The sequence below is a fragment of the Aulonocara sp. 'chitande type north' Nkhata Bay genome, linkage group LG14 (assembly GCF_057382095.1).
Source record: "Aulonocara sp. 'chitande type north' Nkhata Bay isolate Kocher_YH1m ecotype deep benthic linkage group LG14, A_spYH_male_GT1.1, whole genome shotgun sequence".
In the NCBI taxonomy this organism is placed as follows: domain Eukaryota; kingdom Metazoa; phylum Chordata; class Actinopteri; order Cichliformes; family Cichlidae; genus Aulonocara; species Aulonocara sp. 'chitande type north' Nkhata Bay.
This window is the reverse complement of record NC_141357.1, coordinates 14,662,312-14,682,713: the sequence shown is the minus strand read 5'-3', so window position 1 is coordinate 14,682,713 and position 20,402 is coordinate 14,662,312. Positions and strand designations below refer to the sequence as shown.

The following is a 20,402-nucleotide window of genomic DNA, read 5'->3' as shown; positions in this document are numbered from 1 at the left end:
CCGCTGCACTTGTAAAGATGCAAATGGCTGGATATCGTTTTTTTATGAGAGCGAACCGAGTGAAGGAAATGGCAAAAAAACAGAGAGTGAAGTTTTACCGCGCTACAGGCTATTCAGCCCGTTCTAGCATGTTGTGTGCAAGAACGACAGCATCATGAATTATTCAAAATGCCGTTGTGTGCTGCCTTACTGTCCTCTTGAGAGGAGAAAGGCATGGGGCTGTGGTCAGTGTGTCTATACATGCTTCATGTTTAGTGCTGCAAATGAAAGCTGAGCCATTCTTCGAAGACAGGAAGCCAAAACGCAAGATTTAGATGAAAACCATCTATCACTGTGCTTTAGAAAACTCAGCCCAAAGGAGCCGGATTTAAGTGTTTTCTGTGCATACTTGTGCATCTGTGCATCTTGACTAAATCAGTGCAGGAACATTTGACTTGGAGCAGGATGATGCATGCTATCAGAATGCTAAGCAGCACTTTTAAACAGTCTTAATGTTGCGAAGTTGTACAGCAATAAATTCAGTTTGACACTGTGCACTGCTTCCCTGGGCTAAGGCTGCCACTGATGATCAGGTATACGCAGACTTTGGGTGTAAATACTGATGCCCTCGCTTGCAAATGCAGGTTTCTTCTCCACTTTATCTCCCCTGCTCTGTCCATCTGTAGCAGAGGGAAGGGATATGGAGAGAGGACGATGAAAGAAAGTAACGAGAGAATTTGTGTAGAATGGGGGGGGGGGGAGGACAAAGGAAATTTAAAAAAAAGAAATCGAAGGAAACAAGTAAAGGAGAGGCCAACGCGAAGGGAAGCAAGGGGCGAAAGAACTGACAAGAGGATGAAAAGAAGAGTAGACAGAATCAGTAGATGAAGAGAGGAAGCGGGCAAGAGTTCAGTGGTGATAGAAATGGATAAAATATAGAGGTAAAGGAGATGTGAAAGTGCAGGGTTTGGACAGAAGTGTAAAAGAGAAATTGAAGATAAACAGCAGGAAAGATATGGAACAGGTGAGGGAAGTGTGAGGCGGTGAGATGACTAGACAACGGAGTATAAGAACAGTAAAGGTGAAGAGGAGAAATCTGTCACATCCACTTGAAGTTCATATCATGCTCCCGGTTTCTGGGTTAACCTAATCCACATCAGCTCGAAAACCTCCACAGCAACCTTCACATGTCTGTTGTCTTCAACTCATTTTTCCTTCTTTTTTTCCCTCTTTATTTTTGTCTCTCCACAAGACACGGCTTTGAGCTTCTTATCTAGCATGCTGAAACACTTTCAAACATCTTTCCAGTTGGTGCGAATGCTAAATTGGTCCCAATGGTTGCAGATGATCAAAAATATAAAAGATTCAAAGTTCTTAAAAAACTGCGGTTACATAGCCTGGAAGCTGCTGCGTTTGATGCTGATGTCTGTGCTCACATCACCGAGCAGTCTATATAATATTAATCCTGATAAGCTGCACAATGTAAAGGTAAGGAGCTGCGTGCACGTAGTGTAACTGTAGTGCCTGAATTCTTTGCACACACCTGCATGCAAACAGCCAGCAGTAAAGGTGTCACACAGTTTAGGCAGTTCAGAGGGGAGAATATGACATTAATATTCATATATAACTATTCTAGTACCACAGCAATACGGCACAGTTCTCCTTAAGGTCACAGCAAGCTCTTCAAAGCAAATGGATTTGTAAGTACTTTAACATATTTCATAAAGCTCTTTAAAAAGCCTGTTTGTGTGTGTGTGTGTGTGTGCGTGTGTGTGCACTCACGCAGTCCATATTGTCCTTTCTGAATAATAAAACCCTTTAACCGAGCCCCTCCCGTGTGGATATCTATAGAATACCTCATCTGAAACTGGAGAAACAGACATGCTCTACGCACATTTAAACTGCTGTGGGCTGCTGGCTTAACTCCCTTCCTTTGCTAGAGGCTCTTCCAGCACGGTCGCTCCCTTGTGTGTTAGCCCAGAACCTGGTGTGACAGTTTGGCCCCATGGTTACGTCCCCATAGCTGATATCCCCTAATAATCTTCCATTCAGCCATTAACTGGAAGCACGTGGCTGTCATGAATGTGTGCGCTTGTGGATCTGTGTGTGTGTGTGTGTGTAGCGATACAGATAAGAGGAATGACGTGTTGTGTGACGGCACGTAAGACTAATCACAAATATGCAGTATTCACAGATTTTAACTGGGATTTAAATTTTTTATATGACTGAAATATTGAAGCACCTCCACCTGCCTGCAGCATATATATTCTCCAACCTCTCCTCACCTCCTGTTCAAGGGTTTTTTTTGTTTTTTAAAAATTCTGGACAGGTCTTCAGATTTCTCTTTATATATCTCTTTAACCCCCCACCCCCACCCCATCTCCTTCCTCCTGTGCCTTCACTCTTCCCTGTCCTCTTTCTTCCCTCCATATCCCGTCTATCATTGCTGCCTTCCGTGACTTAAGTAATCTCTCTCTTTACTGTGTCCACCCATTCTCTCTCATCTTCTATCCATCATTTCAATCTATTCTCCTGCTGCAGCTTGTTTCATTCTCTCTGTTCCTATCAGCCCCCCTACCCGGCACCTTTTTTCTCCTCCTCTCTCCCTTGTCCATACATCTGTTGCCCTCTCTCTCTCTCTCTCTCACAAACACACACACCTTCTTTTTGTCTCTCTCCATCGCGCCCTCTCTCGCTGTCTGTTCTTCCATGAAATTAAAGCGCTCTAAGCTGCTGTTTAATCAGAGCCTGTTTGGGAAAGTGCTGCGATGACAGAAACCGTCCATCCCCAAGTGCTGTGTCTATGTATGCATGTGTGTGCTATATACTGTATGTGTGTGTGTGTGTGCGCGCACGCGTCTTCGTGAACATAATTCCAGATAATAAATAAAGATGAAAAGCAGAAGGATGCGTGTGTCTGAATTCCAGCCGGGTTTGTTTGGGTGAACGTGTATGTGTGGCGAAAGATATGTGCTAGATGGCCGTTAATCCATAAATAATCAGCATTAGCAGGTGGTGTAGCCTGATAAAGGGATGATTAACTAAAAATCAGGTAGTATGTTTACTGTGTGGGTTGAATAAATGATCAACAAAGCCAATTAAATACAGTTCCACAGTGCAAAACAGCAGTTAACAGTAGTTGACTGATTTACATGGATGATATGAGGAGGGGAAAAAAAAGAGGGGGGTCTGATACCACTGTTGACTGTTAATTGTAACCAGGAGGTAACCGGCACAGCTTAGCATGGCGATTGGTAGGCGGCAGCAGCTATCCACAAACAAAATCCTTACCACTTCTTCAAAGTGCAAAAAGGTTTGCAGGTTTTTTGGAACTTGCAGTTGTGCATTTTGCAACTTTTACTGCAATTAATTATAAGCAGTCAACGCATAAATAATGAACCTTGTCAGCCAAGAAATACTTCCACTATGCAGTTCTATCCTAAATTCAAAAAATGTTGTTTTTACAGTTTTGTTTCCTTATATCTTAAACTTACAGGGTAAAATGTGTAAAACAGTGGGGCCAAAGGCACTAGTAGGTGGATTTGGAGACTCTGAAGAGTGCCAGGATAGCTATTTCCCCCTGCTTTCAGTCTTTGCATTAATCTTAGCTAAAGCCTTCTGTGCTGTTGGCTCAGATAAACTGCAGGGATGGGTTAGGTGTGTATTCACATTGTGTTCATGCAAGTCTTTGCATTTCAAAAAAATATCTTTAAATGCATCTACAGTGGAGCGAATGTTCAAGAGCATTACAAAATGTGCAAAACCGGTAAAAAAATGGATGGGAACAAACAGCTGCATCAAACAGATAGACAATACATTAGTTACATGCTGTTGCTATGTGGACACAGCATATGGTCTGACCATAGTTATGCAAAGGGGCATACCTAGCCACCGAGGCGTGGAAGCAGGCGTACATGATCAACGTTTCTTGCTGGTCACCCACATCATCTGAGATTTATTTCTTTCCAAAACAGAGTTCTGCACCTTTCCTCTCAACGAAGCACTTTGCAAGACGGGACGAAATGAAACATTATCAACGTGATTACGACAAACACATTTTGGCAAACAAATGTCATGTCGTTTGTAATATATACGCAGCCCCCTTTCCCAGAACAATCTGTGTGTGCTTCCTGAGAGTGGTGAACACTCCCCTCCCCGGCCCGCAGTCAACACGCTCAGTGCATAAAATCACAATGATAGCTGTGATAGAGCCAACAGCCATTCTTCATCACTATGTTCCAATCAATCCGGGATGTGTTCCACACACGACCTGGAGATGGCAGTGGAGTTACAGCTCAGTGATGGACTGCTAGTACTGTGTGCGCGTGCTTATGCTCAGGTGTGTATTTGTGGCTGCAAAAAAATACGCTGGTGTGTGTGATAAAGAGAGAGAGAAGGTGCACAGGAGCGATCAAGAAGGAAAAAAAAAAAACACCAGTGAAAGGAATTTTACCTGTGCTCCCACGCACATTGTTTTACAGACATTGGAGGGGAAAAATTGTCTATTCTAAATCTTGTTCATGCCACCATTTGTCTCTATAATTCATGGCAGAACAATAGGCTGATGTGATCAAACAGTATCAGCTTGTTCCCTGGTTATTAAACGTCATGTCTGACCCAGATTTCCACACAGCAGTTACTGTCACACTCACTCTTTCCTCGAGTTGGATAGCTATAATAAAATTGAGTAACATAAAAAAGGAATGACACGCAATTTTATTTCGCTGTGGCTTTAACAAGGCAGCCAGTGTTACTGTCAAACCTTCTACTCAAACCAAAATGAGCAATTTATCATTGTCCAATAGGGGATTGTGGTTCACTCCATTCGTTCTACTGGCTTTCTAAGCACATTCTACCTGGTTGTCTTTGTTTTTTGCCTGCCTGCCTCCTGTTATCACCAGTTGCTTTTGATCTTTTTCAGCAGATGTGACTCTTGCTTTTTCCTGACATATCTCTTCTTTTACAGCCTTGCTTTCACTCATGCGGCTCACTTTGACTGCACAGTATCCATACTTTCTGTGCAGAAAACGTGCGAACGTGACCGTCTGAATATGTGACACACAGCCATCGGCTTTAAGCGGCTTCACGTGATAAAGAGCCACTCACGTGCGTTCCTTGGTGCTCTTCTCTTTTCTGTGCCTTCAGGTCCCGCACCTCATCCATCTCCCCCCCTCTCTTCCTCCTTTCCACACTCAACCTCTCAATTTCTCAGTTGGCCTTTGCGTCCAGCCCTCTGGCCTCTCTCCCCTCTGCCACGGCTCTCATTACCTCTCTGTGTCTTCCTCAATGACATCTAGTGACTAGCTATCAGATCTTGACACTTTGATACCCTCCTACTGCTCTGTTGTGCTCTTCTTGCTTTCACTCTTTGTCACTCACTCTGTCTCCTCCCCTTTTGTTCTTCCTTTCTAATTTCCTATCGATCTTTCAATCCATACATCCCATCACTGTATGTTGGTAAAGCTATGCAAGACAAATAGTCTTATCACCTGTTATGGTCACTGAATTTTCATGATTCTTAGATAGATACAGCACACTGGTCTAGAGCACGCATGCCACATACTTTACCATATTCATATTTCTGAGAGAGAGAGACAGTCATTTTCCCATGCACATGCACACACACACACTGCATGGACACTAATCACTCACCCACTGGGACCTTCAGCCGCAAGTCACAAGAGGATGAAGACCTCATTATATTCAATATACTGGACTCTCTTTATGATGTCAAGGATCTGCACATGTACTGTATTCCTGTCCATGCTTCTCATATCACTGTGGCCTATAGTGATGGTGCTAATCCTCTTCTGCTGCTCTTGCCTATCTGCCTCCTCCTCATCTAGCCCACGTCTCTTAGATTGGCATGTCCACCGAGTAAGTCTCTTTACAGCCGTGGCCTAAAAGGGGTTTTTTTCTCCCAGTGATGAGAACCTCAGAAAGAAGGAATATCATTATTTTCAGAAGGACCTGCTTTTGGATGTTCCACACAACTGTGAGAATAAATGATTGTTTCAGCCCTTGAAATAGCTCTTACCAGATGTTAACAATATCTTGGGTTTTAATGATGGAGCTGTGAGATGATGTGAGTTTTATCATAAAATGCAGGATCCTGTCTGCACTTTTGATTGGCTTTGTTTTAAAGTGCAAAATCTCTAAACGAATAGCATCATTGGCATGTGCAGTCAAATATATATATGAGTAAACAGTTACTTTAATACTTGTGTATTCACTGAGAATAACAGGCTGAAGAGTACTTCCCTGCAGAGAAATCCTGGCGTGTTACTGAGAGAATCTGTTGTAGAAAAAGAAGATCCTGAACCAGCTTGTTTGTGATCCCAAACCTTGAATTCCGACACTTCTACAACCTTTGCCTCAAGATTATGTTACTCATCCAGTTGTAAAAACACCTGTGAACATTCAATAGTAATAGTATTGAGTCCAACGCATTTCATAGTCCATGACAGAATATAATACATTCTGTGGACAGACGAGACAATAGTTGGACTTTTATAAAAGGTTTGAGTCCTGTTACATCTGATGACCTCCTGAAGTGACTTTGAATGTGGCATGGTTTAGTTAGTATTTCAGAAACTGCTACTGGGATTTTACCAACAGCTATCTCTGTGGTTTACAGACAATAGTCCGAAAATGAGTGAGTCCAGTGAGTGGCAGTTCTCCAAAGAGTTGCGAAACTGCTTTAACCCGATAGCAAGGCAACAGTAACTCAAATAACCACTTGTTACAATTGAGATATGCAGAACGGCATCTCAGAATGCACAAGTCTTGAAATATACATAGCACAGGAGCAGAAGACCACTCCTGTCAGCTAAAAACAGAAAACTGAGGCTTAAACTCACTCACCAAATCTGGAAATTAGCAAGAAATTGGAAAACTACTGCCTGGCCTGATGAGCCTTGATTTTTTCTGGGACATTTCGATGGCAGGGTCCAAAGTTTTTGTAAACAACATGAAATCATGGATTCATACTGCTTTGCATGAATGGTTGGTGTTGTAATGATCTGGGGGATATTTTTTGGGCATAATTTAGGCCACAGCCTACCTGACCGAGTCCATCCCTTTATCACCACAGTGTACCCATTGTCTGATTGCAGCATCCAGCAGAATAATTAATCATAGCACAAAGTTCATCTGAAATTTTTTCTCGAGTTCACCGCACTGTGGTGGAACTTTAAGACTCACATGATGGATGTGCAGGTGACAGATCTGTGTGATGCAGGTGTGTGATGCTGTCATGTCATGGACCCAAATCTCTGAGGAATGTTTCCAGCACCTTGCTGAATCTATGCTGCAACAAGCAAAAGATGATCCAACCGGGTTAGGAGGTTAGTTGAATCAATCTTGGTTGACTTAAGGTAATACACCCTATATTCTTTTCAGTTTTGAGACTGCTGCGCTGATTTGGTCAGACAATTTCAGGTCAGGATTGAGCGAGCATAAGGCTAAAGTTTTCTATACTGTAAATTTTTTAGTGAGGGGCAACACAGGGTCTTAGTTATTGAGGCCGACAGCGTCCGAGTGTTACAGCAAGAAAGTCCTACGGATGTTCTCCTGTGATCTGGTTTCCTCCCACAGTTCAAAAACATGCAGATCAGGTAAAATAGAAGATGTGCCTGGTGTTAATCCTATGATAGACTGGTGACCTTCTTTCCATTTGTGAATACAGGGATAGTCTTCATCCCTCTGTGACTCTGAATAGGAATAGGCAGGTATAGAAGATGAATGGATGAAAGCTGCCAAACACTTTTTCAAGGTTATTTAACAATTTCTCCATTATTTCATCAATATACTTGTAGGATTATCTACAAACCTCCTGTGCATGCCAGGAGCCCCACACAAAAAAGTGTGTGTTGGTTCTGGCTGGCTGGCTGACTACATTCTTTCTCTCCATGTTTCCAACCATAGCCAAACATTCAATATATATATCCAGCATGGGCCTGCTGAGGAAGGTTTAACCCAGCAGATGACATTCAGTACAGTGCCATAATCATTGCCTCCTAATGAATTAAATAGCCCTGACATTTCACAGCACAGTGCTTGTCCCTTTCCTGCAACTGCTCTGGTGTTGTAGCCCTCCTTGCATTCATTCTGTTGCTCTCTCATTACTTCTCTTGCATTGCTTTTCCATGTGCCTTTTGGCCTCTTGCTTTGTCCCCTTCTCTACCTGCTCCCTTCAGCTCTATGCACCTCACCCCCCCCCCCCACTCCTGCTTTCTCTTCCTCTCATCCGTCCACTCATCGGTATGCCACTGCACACCCTGCTGTCTGTGCCGGCAGAGCTGAGAGAGAACGGGAGAGGGAGGGAGTCACTGTTTAGCAGCCGAGACAGGATCCAGCTGGAGGGTCACGACCCTAAATGACCATCCCCTCACACACACACAAAGGCACGTGTACAATAAGTCATACACCCACACTTTCCTGATGGCAGGAGCAATAGGTCATATGCCAACAATGTAGGAAGAGGGAAACAGACAAAAGGAGGGAGTACAAGCAAACGAGAGAGAAAGGATTTAGGAATGAGGTGGAGGTGTGCTAAACCATAATTGTCCTGTGGTTTGGAAAAGGACGGCATGGTAGGATAAAGACGCAAGGAAAAAAGAAAAAGTAAAGGTGGAGGAATTGCTTGCTGTAGACGAGTCAAATATTTTCTATTGTCCTGGAATACAAATGAGGCTGGATGAATGCCTGGCTGTACTGTTACGGGCAAGAGCATCTCAAAGGCATATAATGATAATGACAATCAATAATACAGTTATTATTTTAAAAAGGCAGACGCATCACATGTAGAATTTCACTTTATTAATACAAGATTTTTCTGTTCTGATGCACAGTTGGTGCTGCTGATCCTTTATAGGCTACACATATATTACCTGTGGTATGTATGCTGTAATATGTACTCTATTTTTAAAGTTGCAAAAGCACTAAAACTCCGTGTTTTTAACCTGGCATTTAACCTTCTTGTTAGTAACATTGTAATGTTAGAACTCCATCAGGTTTGTATTTTACATGTAGCAATGTAATAAGTGGCTACATAGTGACTTATGTTTCTTGCTTACAAATAAGCACTCTTGCGGGGACACAAACTATATTCCTCACTTTGGTCTTACCAAATTCAACCCAGCACATTTATCTTATGGGCTAATGGGAAATTATTTTGCTTCTGATCTCTAATGCTTGTCAACATGAAATATTTAAACATCATCGTCTTTGGATTACTAAAGACAACTCCAAAGTCAGCTAAAAAAAATAAAAAAAAATAACGAGGGTTCAAAGCTCTAATCAGTGCTATAAAATTGTATCTTGATGCTTTAAGGATTTTAATTAGACGGGAATTCCCACTACCCATGATTATCAAAGCAATAGGGGAATTTGCTGCCTTTGAATCCAATGCTTATTCCCGGAACAAACAAAAGCACATACACACGGCCTAATTCATTTTTTTTTAAATATATCAAACGGGGAAAAAGTTAACCAAAACACAAACAAACACGGATATACGGAGCAAAAGCGCCTCCAGGAAACTCACCCGCCGTCAACCTATCGCGAGACAGGCGTAAGTTGCTATAGTAACCTAACAGAAACATTTCGACTACAGAAGAGAAGCGCTCCTGACGAAAACCTGCAATAAATGTCATGTAAATGTGACCTTTTGGCTTAACAACTAAAAAAAAAAGGTTGATAAATTATCAGAAGCAGATTACTCTAAAAAGAACCGCGGAGCGATTTGGGTAAGTTTCATATTCTCAGCAGCCTGTGAAGTTTAAGTTAGCCTGTTCTACAGTTACCGTCACATGCCACATGAGCTTCACGGTTACTGTCTTAATATTAAATAAACCGGTCTCACAGTAGACATTTTGTCTCGTAGGAAAAGCACAGGGGGGATTAAAAACATTAAGAGTTCCATTAATGACCCAGTAAGTTGTTCCGGTGAGCCAGCATGAAAAATACCAGAAGCTAATCTAATTAATGGGATTTAGTACACCTGCGCTTTTGCTGACACTACAAGAGAAAATGTGTGGTATGAACAAATGCATTACTGTGTGTGCGTGTGTGTGTCATCTTTACTATACGGCTCGGAGGAGACAGTAAATTTAGCTTCATCCAGTCAAATGTCTCTCTCTAGACCAGCTACTCTCTGTTAAACCCTTTGTAAAAACTGTCGCTGTCTAACATGAGCTTACAGGAGCATACGTCATACCCTCGTAATGGTGACTGGATTGTTCCCACCCCGCCTGCTGTCAAAATCCTATATGACTTCAACATTTTTTGCGAAGTGTTCAACACCTTTTTATTTATTTTTTATTATTATTATTACTATTATTATTATTGGTATTGAATTTACAGTCAAATCACATTTAACGTTAATTAATTTTGTCTGTCCGTGAACATATGTCATTGGTTTGTGGCAGATGTGGGATTCACTGAATACACTCCATACTCTGGAGGCAAATTGGATCATTGTGCTGGTGTGTCCTCAGTGGGCGTTTGATTTAACTCAGCTTCGTTATAGCTCCTTGCAGTTGCTCCCTTATTTACAAGAGGTCACTGCATGTTTTATCCATTCACATATCCATGCTTTTCCACTTATCCGGCTCAGGATTACAGGAGTAGGGGCTGGACCCTATCCCAGCTGTTAAAGAGTGAGAGGGAGGGTACACCCTAGACAGGTCGCCAGCCTGTCGCAGAACTAACACAGAGAGACAGACAACCATTCACACTCACATACATATTGACGCCTATGGTCAATTTAGAATCACCAGTTAACCTAACCCCACTAACTGCAGCCACAGTGAGGCAACAGTGCTAACCACTGTACATGTTTTATGTGGCAGATCTTTACACCCGATGTCCTTCCTGATGCAACCCTGAAGGGATTTGTGTCTCCTCCTGGCATTGAATCTTTTACAAATTTGCTTCAAGTGAAAAAGCAAAAAAAAAAACCCCCCAAAAACCCAAATCCCCAAAAACCATCTGTTCTGGGATAGGTGTGTTTGTGGCTTTTCATCAATGTTCTAATTTTACCCTATGGATATACGATTATGTTTTTAAAATTGCCTGTGAAATGTCAGTGTTTTCGCTAAGAGACTACCCACCTTGAACAAAATGGCTCGTCTAATGTTACTTTTTCTACCTACTGAGTTTCTAGCAGGTGTGGCTGTATTGCTTTTATCAAACCTGCCTTATCGGCTAATTTTCTTAGTCGTCTTTTACTGCCCCCAAACCATTTATCATCCATTTGGATCCGTCAGATGCAATTTAAATATACGTGATTGCTTGTTTTAACTTCCTATGCATCCCTGCTATTTTGCTCATTCCACCGTGGCAGTATTCATTTATGGCTGTGTGTGATTTAACTTGGGCCCTGCATGAGATCCAGTTTTATGCCATTACTGTGGGTTTTTATTGCAGCAGAGACTCTTTGTAAAAAGCACAGCGAAAGACTGGAGAAGAATACCTGAGCCACCAGAAAGAAGAGCCATGAATTTAAATGACTTTGTGGTGCTTCCTAACAACAAGGCCAAATCGGTCAAGCTCAATGCCAGGTAAGATGAGATAAGATCAATGATGTGATTTAAGGCATTCGGTAGAAGCCCATTATTGTTCCTTGGCTCCCATCCTATTTTCATCTGTAACCATTCAAATTCTATCCAGAGAATCGCTATTTCACAAAATGGACTTTCAAGCAAGGTAACTGTTGTGAGGTGGTGCCTGTGTTTCTTGGTAGACTCTATTCTTTTTTTTTTTTGCTCTGTTTTTTACTAATATTGCTCAATACTCCTACTCTAGTTTCTCATTTGCCAACCGGTAATTGAATAAATTACTTGAATAAATTAATGCCTGACTTGGTGATGCCCTGATCCAGTAACTAATTGATTGCATGTATTGATTATTCAGAGATCTGCTAGTGGTGAAAATAAATTGAAGTTATTGATGAAAGCCTTGCTCTCCAATCTGACGGAGGAGGCCCTTTGTATGATTGATTGTTGTTAATTGATTGCTTATATGTGGGTGTGTTTGTGTTAACATAGGAACTTGCAAGAATTGCAAATGGAGACCACGACTCTGGCCAGTGAGAGCAGGGAGATAGAGGAGAAACTGCAACGGCTAAAAGACAGCATCAGTAAAGAGAAGGCGGAAAGAGGGTGAGTATTAATGTTACAGTCTGTATCCTAGAAGAGCAGTGATTTGGAGAAATCGAAAAGTGAAAATGCAAGTGAGACGCCGGGGAAAACACAGGAGAGGTCGAGAGAGGGGGACGGAAGATAGTGTAGTGAATAAGCATGAGCTGTAGCACAAAACACAGAAGAGGGAATTTTGTTTTCCTGAATCAAGTTTCAGCTTACTGAAGAGAGACTTCTCCTTATGTTGTCTGTGGAGTATTTTCTTTACTTGACATAGGTTTTTTTCTGGGTGTTTTCAGCTGTTTAGATAAAGGTGAATAAATAAATAAATAACTATGGGAAACCACATGAACAACCTTCATTCATCATCCCATTTAGCAATTTAACACATTATTGTAACAAGTACTACGGCAGCCTGGTTCCATTCACATTTAGTCTTGAAAAGTCCTCTAGCCATATTATTAGGTACAAATATGGCCCACACTATTACGAATGTTGCAGAAGTAGTTGAGACTCGTAAAACTAGATAATGGTTTACAGTTTGGAATTGGAATGGGAATGCCACCCAGTGTGGTTTTCTGCAGCTGTATCCCATCTGCTTCAAGGTCCTATGTGTTATGTGTTCAGAGATGCTGTTCCGCATACTTTAGTTGTAACAAGTGGTTATTTGAGTTCATCCCATCAGATCAAAGCAGTCTAGTCATTCTGCTTGGACCTCTGACATCAACAAGGAATTTTTTCCCAGCGAACTGCTGCCAATTGGATATTTTCTCTTTTTTTGGACAATTCTTTGTAAACCCCGAAAATGGATGTGTGGGAAAATCCCAGTTACTTAAAGCATCTCTTTTCCTCATTCTCATGCTCAGTTTGAACTTCAACAGGTTGTCTTGACCATATCTACATGCTTAAATGATTAGATTGCATTATTTGCATTAACAAGTAGTTCAAAAGGTATACATAAAAAAAGAGGACTGAGTATTTTTCACATGCTATTATTTACTCATATAACTGAAAATATATTTTTTCTTTTCTTTCTAACAAAGTGACCAGTAGTACAACGAAACCTTGAGTAAAACACAGACAAAACATCAATAAAATCTCCTGTCAGCTATGTGGATGTGAAACAGCTATATATCAAAGATGGTGCTAAATTTATTTGGCGAAATAGCTTTCAGTACATAACTTAGGTGTATGTACTGAAAATGTTAGATGAGTTTGAATCTCAGTGACCTTGACCTAAAGCTTTTGGAATTGACACCATAGGTGTATCCACTAGTAGGCTGAGGGGTAGCACTGGTGGATGCCAGTATTTTATTTTTGGGATGGCAACTTTCTTAACTTATATTGGGTAAGATTTACAGAGTCAGGATGAGGGCACAAAGGGAATGCAGAGATTAGATAGTGAAATGGTTGGAGCATATGTGAAAAATGCACCAGTTCAACTCGACTGCATGTCATTCCCCTGCACTTTTTCCCACACTTGCTGTCTATCTCCACTGCCACTATGCAATAAAAGCAAAAGTGTAAAAATGTCAAAATGTCACAAGAAAGCATCCTGAAAAAATGGAAGAGGGAAACTAGAAAAAGGGGAATAAATATAGCAACTTCGTAGACACAGCAGGTGACTAATGGAGAGACATGAGGTAGTGCAAGAGGCAGAGAAGTTGCAGCAGCTGTAAAAGAGCAGGCAACACAGAAAGTAGAGACACTGAGTAATAGAGACAGATAGAGGTAGACACCAAATGAGAGAGTGGGAGGTCTGCGACTTCTCTAACTATAAAGGTCAAGAAAAGGTTGCCATGGAAGGAATAAAGAAGCAGTCAGGGAACTGAAAAAGCCAGTCATAGATGAAGTTAGCTCATGCCCATGCAAAAGGTCAGTGGAGCAACCTTTGCTGGTTCACATTCCCGACATCAGAGAGACGATGCACAAGACATAAGAATGAGCAACAGTAAAATGAAGGAGAAAAAAATACAGTGGGAACATTTTTGATGTTAAAATTAGCTTTGAAAGAGATAAATCACTGGCCATTAGCCCCATTTATATTTTCGCCTTACTTTGATTATAATCAAAGTCCTGATGTTGTCTGTCCTTGATGGATTTATCTTGATGGGATGTTGTTGAACCCATTATTTATGTAATATTTTTAGTTAGGTCTATATTTGTTTCCACCATGTCATTAACTGTCACAACTACTTAGATTAACTGAAAGTGGATATAGAGAGTCACTGGCAGCATATACAACGCTATTTGCACCCTTTCATTTCTTTCTATAAATAAGTTTCTTATATTCTTATTTAATTTTAATTGGACAGGGCAGTGAGAAAGTGGTAACAGTGAAAAAGAACTTTAGTGTCTCTGAAAATCACTCTTTAAAGAGATGGAAGCAGCTGCCTGCTAGTCAGAAATGCTAAGTTATTATCTGTCATGTTAAAAGAAAAAAAAAGAGCTCCAAAATATCAGGTTTATATAGATGATAATTAAATATATTTTGTTTGAGGTTTTTTGTTTATAGGGTTTAATTTTCAGTATTGGTTTACCAAAGTCACAGTCTCTCTTAAAAATGAGATGTAAGTGTACAGTTGTATTCCCATCGAAGGCAACTCAGATCTCGCTAGACACAGGAAATCACAATTTTTGGCTAAAAAGTCTTCCAACAAAGAAAGAGATAAAAGCAGAGTCAACATTGGTCTGGGCTTTTAAGATCGAGAGCCCTGTGAGCTGCTAAAAGGCTTCAGTTTGACTATTTTTGTTTTGCTTCACTTTGTTTTGGTGTGAGATTCTTCTCTAGTGCAACATCCATTGGTTCTGAATGTTGCATAATACCTTTAAACATTTAAAACCTAAATATTCTAGATTTTTTATTTACCAAAAATCCAGCTGAGTTTGGTTATAATGTTATTCATGTGTTCTTGACAACGAGACCTTTTTAGTCACACAAACACCTTTAAATTATATATACTGTACATACCTGGCTCATTATTGTGAGCCATTCCTACTTTTATGAACAGAAAATTAATTTATAGCCTGAAAACAAACACTGGATATTAATGAGATGTTCATTAATACCTCTCAGTTGTGTTACCGATGTATAGTTATGGAGAACCGTGTAATATTATTAGTATATTATACAGCTCAGGGAAAGCCCTAGTGAGAGCAAAATATGGATTTTATGCACTGAATCCTTTAAATAATATCCACTCAAAAACTATACACACACACACACATGTGAAAATACACTTAAAAAGCAGCAGAGCTAATTACACTATCAGTGATTAAGAGTATGGCGAGAGGCACTCATTTCTCATGATGGATTGCTATTGGTTTGATTCATACATCACCACCTGGAAGTGCAACGTGTTTATCGCTTCAGGAAAGGTGTTGCATGGTTTTTTTTTTTTGTTTTTTTTTTCTTACTGGAAGTCTAGGTCTAATTAAGAAGCTATCAGTATGGGAAGAGGGCCCTCTTGCCCAGGCTTTTCAAATGATAAGCACATAAACACAGTGTTTTCTGTCAGGCTGAAATACTGCAACATTTACCACTCCACCAGCCCTAGGATACAACAAGATGTGCGAGCGTCAGCTTGGGTGTGTTTCTGATACCTGGCCGGCTATAAATAATGTTATTCATGTGTTTCAACACTGTGGATTACAGACTTTTCTCTTTCTTTTATCCCTTTCTTTTTTCTTGGTTTTTTTTGTACTTTCTGGTTTGTGTTCCTTAATCAGACACACAACTGTGCCACAAAAATTCTGTTCAAGCTCTGTGCTTCTGACATATTACAGCATACTCTATAAGTAAGTTCAGAAAGATTTTTGATTTGTGTGTGAGCAAGCTGTAAAAAAGTACATGAAGTAAGAGGTTGTTTATTGTATGGGGAATAGTGTGAAGGTAGGAGAGCAACTGCTTGCCTAACTATAGTGTGAAAATGAATAGTTTATTCTGGGTGTCTTTGTTTAGAGGTATCTCATGATCTCTTTAAAAAACATAATATTCAGACATATTTTCTAATTTTAATTTAGATCGGAAGTAGTTAATTTTCAGAAAGACCACTGATGATTAGCAATTATTTGCAATGTGTTGTCCTTGTGCAGGGGTTCCATTAAGCAGTTTTCTCTGTGCTGACTCCTGTTGTTAGAGTAAAACACCTTTGTTCTGATCACCTTTGGCTTTTGTATACTGGAAACGATGGGAAGCAAGAACTCTGCCACTTAGGATCAGTTAGAAAGTTAATTTTCTTACCATATATTGGTCACAGAACCCAGGTTCCTTGATGCACTGTATAAGGTTGTCATGATACTAGCATTTCAAACTCAATAACGATACCTAAGAAAAGGCATTTTGATACTATGGAGAAAAAAAGTATCAAAAAAAAGTAGTAATAAAATAAAATAAAATAAATATAAATCCTGGCCCATGTAAATGTATTCACCTACAGGTCTGTTTGTTTTCTGTGCTTCTCATGACTTGGCACCATATTTCATTGCTGATCAAACAGAGTTAGTAAGGTAGACTCCCACTGTTTCTGTCCTGTGGCTGGTAGACTTTTCTGAGCTTCAGTCTGGGTTATAAGAGAAACATAACATTTTTTTAATAATAATGGATTGCATTTATATAGTGCTTTTCGGGACCCCTCAAAGCACTTTACAATACATTCAGTCACTCTCACATTCATACACTGGTGAAGGCAAACTACAGTTGTAGCCACAGCTGCCCTGGGGCAGACTGACAGAGGCGAGGCTGCCATATTGCGCCATCGGCCCCTCTGGCCAACACCAGTAGGCGGTAGGTGAAGTGTCTTGCCCAAGGACACAACGACCGAGACTGTCCGAGCCGGGGCTCGAACCGGCAACCTTCCGATTACAAGACGAACACCCAACTCTTGAGCCACGATCACCCCACAAGTATTTTTTAGACACTAATACTTGTGTCTGATAACATGTGCTGCCTAGCTGCCACATTAATGTTACCATTTCATTATTAACCGCTACCTTAATGTTAAATTAAGAGACGGGTAATCTGACTGTCAGGTGCTAATAGTTAAACGGCGAAAGTTAATGCTGTCTGTTAAATATTTCAATAGGAGCTTCACTGACCCCAATGAAATTCCTCCGACACTGTTTGTCAATGTTGTGAACATCACTACTTCAACTACTAGTGAGGGGAGTGGCTGTGTGCCTGCCTGTCTGCAGCACTGCTGTATATATTTGTGTTTCAGATGGAGGAGGCAAAGATGACACTGTTGGTATCAGTAGTAAATAGGTACCTAAGCCGATAGCAAGGTTTTTCATGGTAATTAGTATCTCTAGTGTGTAGTGTAGAGTTTTTTTGGTTTTTTTTGATGGGTGAAAAAACTATAAGCCGTCTGTTAGTCTGCAGTCTCGACAAGCAGAGGTTTGTAGAAGTTTTTGAAAAAACATTACTGTAGACTAACAGTCATTTAATAAGTGCCTTTATTGAGTACTACAGTGAAACACAGTCATTTCCCGCTCAGTTTTTATGATTGAACGTCACATTAATTTAACTTTATTTCCCTCCTACTTTTTCTCTGAAAGCTGTGTGCAATGATACAGCAGTGGCTTCGATGTGAGACCCAGCTTGACAATTTGAATCAATTAATTAGTGCACCTCTAATGAAAAAGATGAAATGGTTTCTCATTAGTTTGTCTCTCACTGACATAAAGCAGAACGCAGACAAAGATGGGTTTGGCTAATTTGTTTAATTAGTTGTTTTCAGGTATGATGTGAAGGTTACCCGAATTTTCCCAACTTCCTTCCTTACCTGTCTTTCCCCCCCCCCCTTTTTTTTCCACCAAAACATCCAAGTGTATCTTTGACAACACTTTATTATAGATATCAAGCTGTGATTTATTTGTAACTCTGTTTTTCTCTCTCTGTCTGTTAGATCGCAAAGCTCCAGGAGTAGATGAATTGTTCATCTTTGTCTCAGAGTCTTCCTACTCTCTCTCTCTCTTTCTCTTTCTCGCTTGCTCCCTTTTTCTCTCTTGTATGCACCCAGAGAATAGGCGAACAAATTCAGTTTGCTGAGAGGAGGTGTGGTATAATCAGTTTGTGAAGGGTACACAGGCGATAATAAAGCCAGAGCAGCAGCTTGGGGCAAACGTAGTACATCATTCTCTGTTGTGGCCTGCCCGAGCCACAGATTTAATGTAGCTTTGTCTTTAGGCCGTACGGCTCACAGACACAAGCTCTCATCTTATCTAAAAGTATGGTTGAGGTTTCTTTTTTCCGGTTTCCTCCGCTCTCTCTTTGCTCTGCTTCTCGCCCTATCTGCTGCCTATTCCATTATGTTGTCTCTCCGTCTTTTATCTCTTTTCTTTTTTGTTTCATTTGGCTCCCCAGTTTGTGTGATACGTACATGTGCATTGACCTCCTGACCTGATACTACTCATCCCGGGCTGAAATCCATTATTTCTTTCTTTTTCTCTCTCTCTGTTCTCTCATGTCACACAATTACTTTGGCATTGGACTTCAAAGAGAGTTTGCCCCACATGTATGTGTGTGCAAGAGGGGCACATATGTTGTCATTTCTCACTTTGGCTGAGATGGGTCAGATAAAGGTGATAGCTGGGTGTGTTTGAGTATATGTCAGTCTATTTTCCCCAGAATCATCTTAATTAAATTGAACTAACCCTAAATTTTACAGCTTAACCTAACCTTTATGACGTTCTTATCTTCAAACAACTCTGAAGGTATTTAGAAGAGTGAGGACTGGCCAAGCAACAAGCAAGCAAACAAACAATTAATCTGTTAGCTACAAGACTTGAGTTGGGTTGCTTCTGAAACTGTGTTATACTATTATTATTTTGAAGTGTGTTCTTCCAGGTTTAGTTCAGTTTCTCTGTGTGAATTAGATAGCTTTAGCTTTGCTCTCTCTCTCTCTCTCTCTCTCTCTCTCTCTCTCTCTCTCTCTCTCTCTCTCTCTCTCTCTCTCTCACACACACACACACACACACACACACACACACACTTGTTTCTCTCAGGTTGATTGTCCTGAAGGGGACACCCTGTCATCCTGCACTGACAGGGGTGTGCCTCAACTGTCTCCCTTAGCGACAGTCCAGTTGCCTAGGTGATGTCTTGAGGATGATTACCTGACGCCTACCCTCAGTGTCAGCACAGCACAGCAACGGCATCAGGGTTGCTGGCAACTCTTGCCATCACACGCACATATATTTTCAGACTCTGACTTCCTGTGCCTTGACAGGCTGCCAGCTCAATCCAAAATAAACTTCTTTCAAAGACAGCCTGACATCACAATAGCATAAATAGCATAAATAATTCAACAACATGAGCATGAATAACTCACATCTAAATGAGGATCCCTCTTTTCTTCACTTTCTCAAACTGACAGGCGTGTCCTGTTAGTGTGTGTATGTAAACTGTATCCACATGCTTATGTGCATCTGTATGAACACACGTGCTCATTTTTAATTTTGTATTTGCAACTGTGTCCATGCTTGTGTGCAAAAACTTGTAACCTTTCATGTTATGTGATCCCAGCATGTGAATTTTGCAACTAAAGGAGACAAGACAATAGATTTTGTTCACAGCACTGTGTATGGCGATGACATATATCGTAAGTTCATAAATGTTCATTTGTCTTACACTGCAGTTCTGAAATAGACATATCTGCCAGAGAATTGTAGGGAAGTCTGAGAGAGCCCTAGAAACACTACCCAACTGCTTTAAGAATGCTGGAACATGTTTAGTTTTACAGCCACTTTAGTATTGATACTAAGGAATATACAGATACCATGACCCTCTACTAAATTTGTGGAGGCAATGTCACATTTGCTTATAGCAGATGTGCACTTACTTATTGAAAATAAGGGACAGTGCCTTTACACAGGTAATAAATTAAGACTACTAATTTTTGGTGATAAGCAAGACAAATTCTACCTGTGGATAGACAAATGGCATTTTTTTCCTCAATGATTAAAACTGTGTATTCACTTTGTTTGAACAAAGAAAAACATCCCTGTTTAATTGTATGCACTTCCTCAGCCATTAATAGCTGCTAGCAGTCATAGCAGTGACTTCCTTGCTTTGTTATTTGTATATATGTTTGAACCACAATTTATTAGACTAAGTATTGATAAGAATAGCAAAGTTGCTCAGTTTCACTGTATGTAGCTAAGACACGCACCTGAGAAAAGGAGGAAAGTAGATTATTACACATGATAGAAAAATTACATGTATCTATAAACAGAAAAAATTATATCAATAAGAAACGCAGCCAACCACCAGCCAACCTT

At 40.5% G+C, this 20,402-nt stretch overlaps 1 protein-coding gene across 7 annotated transcripts in view; it reads left to right on the top strand.

The window, feature by feature from the left end:
- Positions 1-9,579: 9,579 nt before the first annotated feature.
- zbbx (zinc finger, B-box domain containing) overlaps positions 9,580-20,402 on the top strand; it is a 73,252-nt gene continuing 62,429 nt past the window's right edge. For 5 of the 7 annotated variants that reach the window (XR_015124633.1, XM_086261106.1, XM_086261105.1 and 2 more), the window contains exons 1-3: positions 9,580-9,728; positions 11,410-11,543; positions 12,030-12,143. Coding sequence is in view for 4 of the 7 variants with exons in the window: in XM_086261106.1 (XP_086117232.1) it covers positions 11,479-11,543; positions 12,030-12,143 (179 nt within the window). In the remaining 3 variants the exon portion in view is untranslated. Of the gene's footprint in view, positions 9,729-11,409; positions 11,544-12,029; positions 12,144-20,402 lie in introns of those variants that run through there. The other 2 variants (XM_086261107.1, XM_086261108.1) reach the window with 2 other exon arrangements.